The sequence below is a fragment of the Ochotona curzoniae genome, unplaced genomic scaffold (assembly GCF_017591425.1).
Source record: "Ochotona curzoniae isolate NIBS_2020 unplaced genomic scaffold, NIBS_Ocur_1.0 scaffold_4763, whole genome shotgun sequence".
Taxonomy (NCBI): Eukaryota; Metazoa; Chordata; class Mammalia; order Lagomorpha; family Ochotonidae; genus Ochotona; species Ochotona curzoniae.
The window spans coordinates 5,421,332-5,434,410 of NW_024467123.1; the positions used below are offsets into that span (position 1 = coordinate 5,421,332).

The 13,079-nt window shown below is 39.1% G+C and overlaps 1 protein-coding gene across 1 annotated transcript in view; it reads left to right on the forward strand.

Moving 5' to 3' along the window:
- Positions 1-13,079, forward strand: part of GRID1 (glutamate ionotropic receptor delta type subunit 1) — a 650,606-nt gene that overhangs the window by 538,949 nt on the left and 98,578 nt on the right. The window contains exon 12 of the mRNA XM_040970332.1: positions 1,111-1,249. Within this exon, the coding sequence (XP_040826266.1) occupies positions 1,111-1,249 (139 nt within the window). The remainder of the gene's footprint in view (positions 1-1,110; positions 1,250-13,079) is intronic.

A 13,079-nucleotide genomic window follows, 5' to 3' on the forward strand; every position in this document is an offset into this window, starting at 1 on the left:
CTGTTGGCCGTGTTATCATATTAAATGTAGATTTTACTTCATCTCTAGAACAGGACTAATGTCATGCTACCCCCAATTGCTCTGTGTGATGTCAGATAGAGACAAAATAAAATGGCAGCCAAGAACTCACCTACATATTGTGATTCTCTCTGTCAGATAAAATTAACTTTGGAGTTCTGCCTTGTGCTGTCTTCCCCTCCCACATTTGATTGGTATGCACACAAGATTGTCAGATGAAACCCTGAGTCTTGCTTAAACTTTAAGTCTTAATGGGGAAAAAAGTCATCACAGTCACCTTAGCAGGCCTCTGGTTGTTCTTGTCACACAGTCACAGTCTGCTATGCTGGAGTGTACTGGATTGTGCAAGTTGATGTGGAAAGGACAAATTACCAAATTCCTAGTGTAAGCTTTGGTCCTGTTGGTTTTCTGGCAAATGCTTTTCGAGGTTATGTAAGGAGAATAGGCAGGCAGCGTGAAACTTTCTTCTGCTATCCCTCTAAAGGACCAAGGAGAAATCATTGGCCTGGGAGAGGCAGCTTCTCACTGCATGGTGTTGTTTGTTTTGTTTTGGTTTTTTGGTTGTTTTTTTTTTTTTTTTCAGAATCCTGGGGAAAATTTCTCAGAATCCTGGGGGGTAAAATCATCTAGCAAGGGCTGAATATTAATAGAAGTAATAGGGTACATCTCATTTCTCTGGTTTGAAGGGAAACTAGGGAACCCTCTGGGTAGGCGGTACTTCTGTATTTACAAAATGAATCTACTCTATGGATATGGAATGAGAAAGGGACACTGCATCAGATTGCCACCCTAGCAGCTCTTGCCCTCCAAGTTAGAACCTTCTCGCTATTAGCTTCTGGTATTGAGAACTCTGTCCCCTACATTCTGACAAACTGCACATCACATTGTGTGGTCCTCTGCCCATTCCCAGATTGCTGGTTGTAGATTCTGTGGCTACATTTGGCTACAATTCTCTATATCCAGTGGGCAGTCATTACCCTGGTCCCATCTGTGATCCCAAAGGGTAGGGCCTGTGCCTGGGAAAGGGAGTGAAGCTCCCTGTGCCATCCACAACAGCCCTGATAGCTTGTTCATCTTGTATGCCTCTTGCAGGTGGCGAATCCTCCGTGAACTCCATGGCAATGCGCATTGTGATGGGGAGTTGGTGGCTCTTCACCCTCATCGTGTGTTCCTCCTATACAGCCAATCTTGCCGCCTTCCTTACAGTGTCCAGGATGGACAATCCCATAAGGTAAGTTGATTCCTTCTTCTAATTCAGTGGCCATCCACTTTGGGTGACTTTGAATGGGATATAAATCTGCCCCAAGCTGTTGGGTGTCGTGGAGACAACCTGAGGACAGAAACAAACTCAGATCCCGGATTTACAATTTGTTGATTAAAATCTTTATTCCTGGAGAAGATCTTCATTCCTATTATGTTTTGTTTCTGGAACAGCTGTGTGAATATATCAGTTCATGTTTTCCAACTTGAAATGGTGCTTACAAAAGTCAACAAATCAAACATCAAAATGAACAGACGAAATTTCCTCTGACATTTAAAATTGTTCAGACAAGTGGCCAAAATTTTACCAATCTTTAGTTAAAATTCACTAAAATCCTAAGTCTTATGCTTTTTCAAATCTTCACATACCTTAACATGATTTAAAACATGCCAGTTATCATAAAGAATAGAACATTTATTTCACACACATTTATAAAATTATTGAAACCACACCAGGCATTTGACAAAGAGGTTAGACTATTCCTTGGGATGTGTACCTCCTATACTGAGGTTCCTGAATTTGTGTCCTGGCTCCACGTATGAAGCCATTTTTCTGCTGATCTGCACCCTGGCTGGCACCAGGTAATGGCTGAAAAACTTTGGGTGGCTTGCCCCCCACATGGGAGATCTGGATTGAGTTCCAGTCTTTTGGCTTTGATCTGTCCCAGACTCTGCTACAGCGGATGAGTAAACTAGGGCATGGAAGATTCCTGATGTCTCACCCATCATCCCTATACCCATTTACTTACACACACACACACACACACACACACACACACACACACACACGCACGCACACACACTTCTGTCTCTTAAATAAACTGAAAGTAAATAAATGAAGACTTTGAAAAACATTGAAATCAAGGATCCAGCTGTTGTCTTCATTTTTTGCAAAACATTGAAATGGTGGCATAAAAGAGTGAGTTCATTGTTTACAGATGACTCTCAGAACTGCCTTTAATTTATGATCGGACTCTCAAATGGGTGCTGGCAATGTGGCCCCAGCGTGGCTCTCTCTCACACTCACTGGACTTCATACGCACTTCAATGCAACCCCTCATTTGAGTCCCAACTATGATTTTCTGGGTTCCTCTCATGGCTAACTTCTGTAATCCACCCACTCTCTATCATTATGAATTTGTAGCTCTGCTCAAACCAGCCATACTCAACCAACTTTCAGGATTCCCAACCTGCTATCTGAAGGAGTTCATACTCCTTGAGTAGGATTCAACATCAAGTATGACATTATTTGGTGACTGTATTAAGCTGATATTTCATTGAGATAATTGTAGATTCACATGCAGTTTTAAGAAACAATACCGAAAGTCTTCCAGGTTCCCTCAGTGAGAACGTGTTGAAAAAAAGTTAGTATCATGTTGTATCCCCACCAGCATACTGACCGTGATAGAACTGACTGGTTTAGTTCAGACTTCCTTCACCTCTTGTACTCATGTACAATACACGTGCATGTATTTGGGTCTGCGTGTGCATGTGTTCTTCATGTGTGTACTTTTGTTCTCTGTGTATGTATGTATGTATTTGGTCCTCTGTGTCTCTAAGCATGTTACCTGTGTGTCTGTGTTCATTAAGAGAGTAGCCACCTCTACAGTACACTCAACAGACCTATCACAAGAATCCTGTTGTCCTCTAATCACCATGCTTGCCTCCTTCTCATTTCTTGCCCTCTATCCTTCCATCCCTAACCCCTGCAATCCCTAACTGTCCTCCATGGATAAAAATCTGTGCTTTCAAGCATGTTATGTAATGGAGTCATAATGGCTTTGACTCCTTCGGCATACTCCCTTAGGACGTTTGACCAGGTGACCCTGCAGATCAATAACCCATGACCGTGTGTTGACACGTGATATCCTGTGTGTGCCACAGTTTGTTTAATTAGTCACCTATTGATGGACATATGAGTTGTTTCCAGTTTTTGGTAACTATGAAAAAAGCTGCTATGAACATTTGGGTGCACATTTTTGCATGAACATAAGTTTTCATTTACATGCGATAAATATGCAAGAGTGCAGTTGCTGGGTCATATGGTAATTGTGTGTTGAGTTCTGTTTTTTAAAAAAAACATCAAACTGCCTTCCACAGTGGCTCTGCCATTTTATGTTTCTGCCAGGGGCGTGGGAGTGATCCATGTTCTCTGCATCTTTGCCAGTGTTTGGTGCCTTTGCTGTTTTTCATTTGACCGTTCTGATGGATATGGGATGATATCTCATGGTGCTTTCATTTTGCATCTCACTCACGATTAATGATGTGGAAATCTTTTCATGTGCTTAGTTACTATTCATACGTCTTTGTCAGTAAAATAGGTGCTTTTGTCGTTCGTTTTCTAATCAGACGATTGAATTTTTTTACTGTTGGATTTTGAAAGCTCTTTGTGTAGTTTAGATATTCGTTGTCAGATAGGTGGTTTGCAGATATTTCCTACCACTTTGACGCTTGCCTTTTCAACGTTTTCATAGAGTCTTAACACAGAGAAGAGTTGTACATTTCAACTGAAGCTTAATGTACAGATTTATTTTTCTCATGGAGCATGGCTTTGGGGTTCAATCTTTGCTTAGCCGGAAACTCTGCAGATTGTCTTGTGTTTTAGCCTTCCACTTAACGTCTTCTTAAACTTTTGAGTATTACGTTTCAGTAAATAATCAATTTTCCATGACTTTTGAGGCTCAGGTTTAGGTTGAAATCTCTCTCTCTCCTTCCTCCTTTCTGTGATTGTCCAGTTTCTCCAGCATCGTTTATGGAAATGCAGTCCTCCAATGGATACTGTGTGTGTGTGTGTGTGTGCGCACCATATATACATTATGACATGATTACCCCAATCAGGCTAAAGAACATAGCTGCCACTTCACATAGCTGTCATTTTGTGCATGTGGTGAGAACATTTAAGATCTTAGCTTTTAAATAAAAATGGCAAGGTCACAGTGTAGCATTGTTAATGATCATCACTAGGCTGTTCATTGGACCTTCAGAACGTACTCAAACTACTTAACTCAAACTCTTCCCTTTTCGGACAAAACTCTCACCATTTGCTTCAATCTCTCGACAATCACTAGCCACTCTGTTTTTATGACTTCAGATTTTTTAGTTGCTTAGGTGAGTGAGCTCATGTGACACTTGTATCTGTCTGTACATGTTTGGCTTATTTCACTTAGCATACTGCAGTTTAGCTTCATTCCTAATATACATGATTTTTCAGGGTTGCTGGATTTTTAAGGGTTGAACTGTTCAACTTTGCTGAATCTGAAGTCTTTCACACTGTGGGACTCCAGTGACTGCCTCTGCATAGGAAGACTTCTAAGGAGGTCCAGAGCACCTTGTGATTTGTCTGCAAATCTACTGGAGGGGTGGGGAAGAGTGGCGTCCTGTGTTTTGGAATAATGGTTGACTTTTACCATTCCTAATATTTTATTCAGCATTGAATTGACACTGGAAGTGCTAGAAAGGCCCGTGCGTGCTTTTCATGAGAAACGTTGAGCGGTAAGGGAGCTCAGTGAATCTGAACGTACATGATTTCTGATTGCTGCCCATAGTGACCATTCCGCTTTCCTTGACCTTGGTCTCTGTGAGCTCAGGGAGCATGTGCTGTTTGCCTACACTCCCTGGGAGGGGCAGAAGAGACACAAGTGGCAGTGCCTTCTGCTCCTGTCCTGTCCATCCTAGCATGTGGGGGACCATAGGGGTTCTGTGGAGTGTGAGTGATGCTTGAGGATGGGAATGAGCAATGTGGCTGAGGTCCCTGCTCCCAGGGACCTGGCATCTCAGCACTGGGCAGCCTTTTTCTTCCTGTGAGTTTTCTCTTCATGCTCTTTGACTGTTTACCAGTTGAGCTTCCTGTCCATATCTGTGTGGGTTGTAGAAGTCCGTGCTGTAAACCGTTTCTTGACTTTTTCATGCAATTACGTATTTTTGTTAACATTTTATTAAAATAAAGAGAACAGGTTTATGTAGTTCAGAAATAAAACTCTAAAAATATAATGGTACTTCTTCCTTCTTTCCTTTCTGCTTTCCTCTTTCTTCCCCTTCCTTCCTCCTTCCTTCTTTTCTTGCTTAAAATTTTTTATCATATTTTTAATTTACTTAATACTCAAAAGCTGTATTAGATAAAGAATTCAAAAAGTAAAAAGTGGAAAGGCTGCTGTTCTGCCAGAATATAGACAAGGCTATGAACAATAATCAAATCCAAAGATGTCAATTTCACTCATATGCATTGTTTTTGTACTCTTCTATGATAACTAAAACTAATGTAAAACTCTGATATTTTTTGGAGGGGTCTGACTTATTTCATTAAGCACGGTGATCTCCAACTGCATCCATTTTGTTATAAAAGTCAGGATTTTGTTCTTTTGAAAGTTTGGGTAGTAGTCTACTGTGTATATGTTTTTTCTCATCCAGTCACCTGTTGATGAGCATTTATGTGGCTTCCATATGTTAACTGCTGGGAATAGAGCTGCAGTAACATGGAAGTGCAGGTGGATGCTGAGCATTTTCTGTGTCCCCGTTGGTCATTTATATGTCTCTTGAGAAATGTCTGTTCAGGTCCTTTGGCCATTTGTAAGTTACTTCCTTGTCTTATTATAGAGTTGTTTGAGTGCTTTAGTGCATTATCAGGCATATCTATTTTTTAAAGATTTTCTCTGTTTCTATAGATTCTCTCTTCGCTCCGGAAATTTTATGTAGAAAATTTCGGTTTAATGGAAATTCTTTACATATTGTGGCTTTGATCACCTAGTTTGGGAATAATATCTGAAAAAAAATTCCCAGACCAACAACTTAAAACTTGTCTTCCATATTTTCTGCTGGAAATTTTACAGTTTCAAGTGTTAATGTTACATTTTAGTTCATTGCGAGTTGAGTTTTGTATGTGGTTGTTGTAACATTCTAGTTTAATTCCTCTGCAGGTGATTATTACTTACCCAATTCTATATATTGAAGAGGTTTTGGCACTATCGGCAACTTTGCTGTGTGTATTTTTATGCCAATATCTTTCTGTGTAGTTACCCTAACTTTGTAGTATTTATTCATTTATATTTTCAGATCAGATAACATGATGCTGCCAGAGTTCTTGCTCAGAAGTGGCTATTCCAGAACGTTCTGTGATTCCACTGGAACTTTAGGATTTTTTTTTTCTTACTTCTGAGAGAACTGTCAGTGGAATTTTCATAGGTGTTTTAGCATTACAACATTCCTCTAATCAATAAATACAGGCTACCTTTTAATTTATTTGTATCTTCATTTACTTTGAACAACATTTTCTACTTTTCAGCATACAGAGCTTTCAATTTCTTGGTTAATTTATACTTGCAAATTTCATTTCTATGCTATTCTAAATGGGATTGATTTCTTTTTTAGCGGTTCTCTGTTAGTGGAGAGTAACACTCCTGATTTTACATGCTAATTTGCTAGTAGAAAATATACTGCATTTACTTATTTGTTGCACTACTTGGTAATTTCCTTCAGCATTTCTGTTTAAAAGACAGAATCATTTGCAAACAGAGACTATTTTATTTCTTACTTGCCAGTTTGAGTGTTTAATGTTTCTTCTTGTTGATTAAATATCTCTGGCTGGAACTTGCAGCAGAATAGATGTGATGAGATTGGGCATCTTTCTCTTTCAGATTCTCACCAATTAATATGAGGAGAGGTGTAAGTTTGTCGTATAGGGTCTCTGTTGTGTTAAGGTGCATGACTCTATTGCTCTTCCAGTAAGATGCTTTTTGTCAGGAACCTTGTCAGATGATTTCTCTGTCTGTTGAGATGAATATATATTTTTAATCCTTCATTCTGTTAGTGTGATGAATCACCTTTACTGATTTGCATGTGTTAAAATACCCTTGCACCAGTCCACTTCACAGGCTGCTCAGTTTACTAAGGGTTTGTGCAGATATGTTCATCAAGGATATTAGCCTGTAATTTTCTTCACTTGTCATATCTTTGAATAGTTTTAAGTGACAGGGTAATGGTTACATGCTTGTTTAAAAACCATTTAATCCAGTCAATCTACATACATGTCTCTTTTTGTGACAGTACCACACTGTATTGATTGCCGTAATTTAAAATAAGTAATTAATTATTTGAAAGAGAAAGAGAAAGAGACATTCAGAACTCTTATTTGCTAGCTCACTCCCCAAAAGCCCACAACAACTAGGGTTATGCCAGACCCAAACTAGGAGTCGGAACTCAATCTGGGTCTTCCATGGGAGTGGCAGATATCCAACCACTTAGGCTGTGACCTGCTGGCTGCCTCCTCAGGCCTCCCTTAGCAGGAGTCTGGAATGGAGAGTGAAGACAGGAGCCCAGGTGCTGTGGAATGTCAGTATTTCAATCAATACCTTAGCTGTTGCCAGGAGTGGCTCAACCCATGGAACCACAATGCTGACTCCTGATTGTTTCTTCATCCTGTGGTTGAGCTGTGGTTCATTTATTTATTTTTAGGCATTTTTGATCAGCTAGAGTAGCTTTCTAAAAAGTGCATCTAGCAAGAGTGGTCTAATTTGTGAGACTCATTTTCTATTATGTTTACATGTAAATTGAGTGGAATTCTCTTGTGTCCAGACTTTCCCTCTTAATACTCTGTGCAGTTTGCTTCTTGCCAGCCTGCTGTATGTGATGCTAGGGGAAGCCTTTTCCTCTTCCTCCTTTTCTTCTCTAGCCTTCCCTCTATTTCCCTCTCAACTCGTGTATTCTCTTTCGATTCCCTTTCTCCCTGCCCCTCTTCCCGCTGTCTTTTTTCTCCTTCCTCTATTTTATTTTTTTCTCCTTTTCCTCCTCCTGTGTCATTGCCTCATTCTTCCTTTCCTCCTCACTTCTCCCATTGTCTTTGCTCCTCCTCCTTGTGCTTAATTTTTCCCACCTTTGCTACAACTTTTTTTCCCTTTACCTTTCTTTCCATTATTTATGTCTTCAGCACCACATGGGCCATGTAGTAGCACTGTTTTCTTCAAGAAGGCTTTTGATGTTCTTTTTCATCACTTTAGCAACACATTAGTGATTACGTAGCATGTTGATTAACTCCATGCTGATGCAGATTTCCTGTTTTTCTTCCCGTTGTAGATTTTTTTTTTCTGGAAGGATGTGTAAGAGAGACTGATATGTGCAGATGTGGAGACATAGTGCATCTGTGCATCCAGATCAAAGATGGACACCTAGTGAAACTGTTGAATATGTCCTGACAGTAGGATGCTGGACTCTCTGCCTACATTTTTTGTTTTTCAATTTTCCTTGCCTTTCCCCTCATTTTCCTCTTCTTTCTCCATCCTTTCTTTCTGCTTTTCAGAGAAGTAATTTTGGATTTTGTCAAGTACTTTCTCTGTATCTATTGAGAAGATCATATGGCTTTTATTCTTCATTTTGTTGATGTGGTATATCATGTTTATTGATTTGCATATGTTAAACCAACCCTGCATACCACGGATAAATCCTGCTTAGTTTGGGTAAATGATCTGTCTGATGGATTCTGTTGGCTAGTATTTTATTAAGTATTTTTGCATCTATGTTCACCAGAAATCTAAGTTTTGTATTTCTCTTTTTCTGTTGTATCTCTATCTGGCTTTGGTATTAAGGTGATATTGGCTTCATAGAAAGAGTTTGGAAGGATTTTCTCCCTTTCTATTGTTTTGAATACCTGTGGAGGTTTGGGGTAAGTTCTTGAAACTTTTGGTAGAATTCAACAGTGAAGCTATCTGACTCTGGGCTTTTCTTTGCTGGGAGGGATTTATTTACTGATTCAATCTCCTTCATGTCTATAGGCCTATTTGGATTTTTAATTACCTCATGAATCAATCTTGGTAAATTGTATGTGTCCAGCAATTTATTGATTTCTTCTAGATCTTCCAATTTGCTGGCGTAGAGTTGCTTGTCATAGTTCTGATTTTTCTGAGTATCTCTGAGGTATATATTGCTATGTTTCCTTTTTTGTTTCTGATTCTTGATTCATATCTTCTCCCACTTTTTTAATCAGCTGGGCTGTTGGGGAATCTAATTTGTCGATTTTCTCAAAGAACCAGTTCTCTGATTTACTGATCTTATGCGTTGTCCTTTTGGTCACTATTTGGTGTATTTCGTCCCTTATTTTAATTATTTCTTTTTTTTTTCTGTTAATCTTGGGATTATTTTGCTGTTATTTTATAATTCCATCAGGCATATGGCTAGCCAATTTACTTAATGCCTTTCTAGTTTTTTTTTTTACACAGGCATAAATTGAAATGAACTTGCCTTTTAACTTGCCTTGACTGTGTCACACAAGTTTTAATGTGTTGTGTTGATGCCTTCATTTATTTCAAGCAATTTTTTCTTCCTCTTTAATTTCTTTTCTCTGATTATTATTATTGCTATTATTTTATAATATAGTTCCATAGGATCTGGAATTTCCCTTATCCCCTTGTGAGCTGTCTTCCCGCCCGCTGCACTGAGTTCTCTTATATTATTACAATAGTATAGTTCTTCATAAACACTGATAAGTCCATTATCGTGGGCATGGACAATTGCACGAGCTCAGCCTCCTATTGTCAAGATACATTCAACAGTTTCAATGAAAGTACATCTTTGATCTGGAATTAGAGATGCATACTACATTGTATCGTCACATCTGGATATGATAGTCTCCACTACACAGTTACTGTATAATCCCTTAAATGAAAATCCACAAGACGAAATCAACAACAGGAAGAAAAATATAAATTTGTAACACCATGAAGTTAAATAAGAACATGCTAATGACTACTGTGTTGCTGAAAAAAAAAATGTAAATCAAGAACCTTGTTGAAGAAAATGCTGCTGCTGTATGTCCTAAGAATCAATGAAGGAATTTAGTGTGAGAAAAACTGTTTTGAAGAAATAAAAGTAAAAACAAAAACATCAGAATTCATGAGATATAGTTTTCTCTGATCTTCGTTGATGAGATGTGTCTCCTGTAGGCAACAGAATACAGGAGAGGCGCTGAACTGCCAACAAGTTTGACCAAAAACAATCTTCACCAAGACACATGATAATCAAGCTCTCTTCAGTCAAACATAAGGAAAAGGTCCTTAAATGAGCACATGAAAAATATCAATTGACACACAGAGGACAGGAAACTCTACAGACCAGAAGAGAATGGGGCAACAGGTTCCAAATTCTAAAAAGAAAAATTTATTGACCCAGAATAACGTACCCAACAAAGCTCTCCTTTGTTTTGAAAAATGAAATAAAATTCTTCCACAGTAAAGAAAAACTAAGATTATATAACTTTTCCAGACCTTCCCCACAAATGATACATAAGGATTTCTCTTGACAGAAAGAATTAATAGCACCCATCAAAACCAAAGGCAAATGTGAGGAACATCCCAGTAAAATAGCAACAGAAGACTAAATCAAACAATGAATAACCCATTGCTAAAATGCCAGGACAAAATTACCATCTATTCGTACTAACCCTGAATGTAAATGGCTTAAACTCATCAATCAAATGTCACAGATTAATAGATTGGACAAAAAAAAAATACCCACAAAATCCTCTTCAATTTCTTCTAAAAACCATTGTTCATTTGGCATCATGTTGTTCAGTTTCCACAGATTCTGAATATTTTCTGGGGTATCCTGACTTGTTGATTCCCAGTTTCACTCCATGATGGTCTGAGAAGATTCATATTATGATTTCACTTTTTCAAAATTTGATGAGCCTTGTTTTATGGACTGTAATGTGATTAATCCAGGAGAAGTTTCCATGTATTGATGAAAAAATAGTCTGCATTTTGAAAGATTCTGTAGATATCAATGACATTTCTTTGTTTCCTTGCTGAGTTTCTGTCTCATAAATCTGTGCAATGAGATTAGTGGGGTACTAAAGTCCCCCACTATTACTGTATTGGAGTCTATTTCTTCCTAAAAATCCACTAATATTTGTTTCATTTAGGCAAATGACCTGGCTTTTGGTATGTAAACATTTATTATCATGATTTCTCCTTGCTGAGTGGATCCCTTGTATCAATTATGTACTGTCCTTGGTCTCTTTTAATGTGTTTCCTGTGGACTCCTGTATTATCTGATACTAGAGTGTATACACTAACTCATTTTCCTTTCCCGTTAGAATGGAATATGCTTTTCCATCCTTTGAGTTTCAGCTTCACATATTTTTGTTGGTGAGATGTGTTCCTACTGTGGGCAACAGGAGAAACTGGGGTTCTCCTACAGGATGAAACCTGGGCCTATTTTGGATGGAACCCATGGACACCAAGTTGGTATTATTTTCTCAATGGAACATGTGCAGTGCATTGAACCATAAGTGAGTTCTACGTTGGCTTAGCTCACATGTAGTTTGCCATTGTCTTCCCCCAGAGCCTTTGCCACAGAACTTACAATGGTATCTGTTGTGGCATTGGTGGGCATCTGGGCTGTGAAATCCACGCTGTACCCACACCTCCACGAAGGCTCTACCACTTCTGCATGAGACTGGATTAAAAGGTCAGTGGGATCCCCGATTCTATGGCTGAGTTCATCTGCTGAGTTCCTGATGAATTCCTTTTCCCCTGACCACCAGTGAAACTCTGATCGCTGCTGGTCTGTTTACAACAGTACTGTTCCACTGTCTCTGCTGCTTCCATGTGTTCATGGGTCTCCAAGGGTCCCTCTGCCATGGGTCTCTCCTCTTCTGTGTCTCGGGTTCATGATCTCTCTGCTTCTCCTTGGCTATCCTTTTCCATTCATTTTAGCATGTTCTTCACCCAATTCCACCAATGTACTCTATCTTCAAATTTCTTGAAAATACAGTTTCCAAAAACATGCTCTTTAGTGTATTTATATGAATCTAAAATATACAATCCTAAGAACACAACCATACCTCTTCCTCATTCTGTCTCCCCCTTATTTCTCTAATGCCTTATCACACAGATATATTTCTGTGTAACTTCCTTTAAGCTGCAACCATTCTTTGTACCTCCATGTTGTGTTTCTTATTTCATTTACTTGGCCTTGGATGTGGAACATTATTTCCATAAACAGATACATATGTTCTCCTTGCAGCTCCTAGCAGTCTACCAGGCTAGAATCAACACCTTGAATCTTATTCCGGTTTTGTGTGGCTAGAGTCAATGATGTAAATTCCATGGCTCACACTGGCAGTGGGAAATGTTCCTTTCTGAGGAAAAAATCCTCAGAATTCCCCTCTGATAGAAAAAAAAAAAAAATCGCTGTCACTTTGCCCAAGTGATGAAGTGTCTAACATTTTGATCAGCCCTCCTGTGAGAAAGAAGACTGTAAAGTAGCTTTTGCTTGTCTCTGGTCTGGCATTACTGTGGTTCTGCTATTTACTGGTAAATTACTCTTTGGCAGAAACAAATGCCAAATGGGTGTGCTGGGTCCCTGCAGAGCTGGGGCCTCGGGAGGTTTCTATTGTTGCTCCTGTGAACCTCCCTAGAAGTTTTTCAAAGAGGTGTTTTTTTGTTTTGTTTTGTTTTGTTTTTTCGTGATTTATTCATTTGTGTTTATTTGAGACACACAAACTGAGAGAGGGAGGAGAGAAAGACAGAAAGACAAACAAGCCATCTTAGTTCACTCCCAAATGCCATTCTGACCAGGGCTGAGCAAGACCATAACGGGGAGCCTACAATCCACCTCAACTCTTCACATGGGTGGAACAGATTTAATCACTTGAGCCATCATCTTTGCGTCCCACATTAGCAGGAAACTAGGATAAAAGAGGAGATAGTTCTCGAACTCAGGCACTCCAATATGGCATGTGGGAGTCCCAATCAGAGTCTTAACTGCAGGGCCAAATGCCTTTCTCAATATGATAAGTGGATAGCATCTTCCCC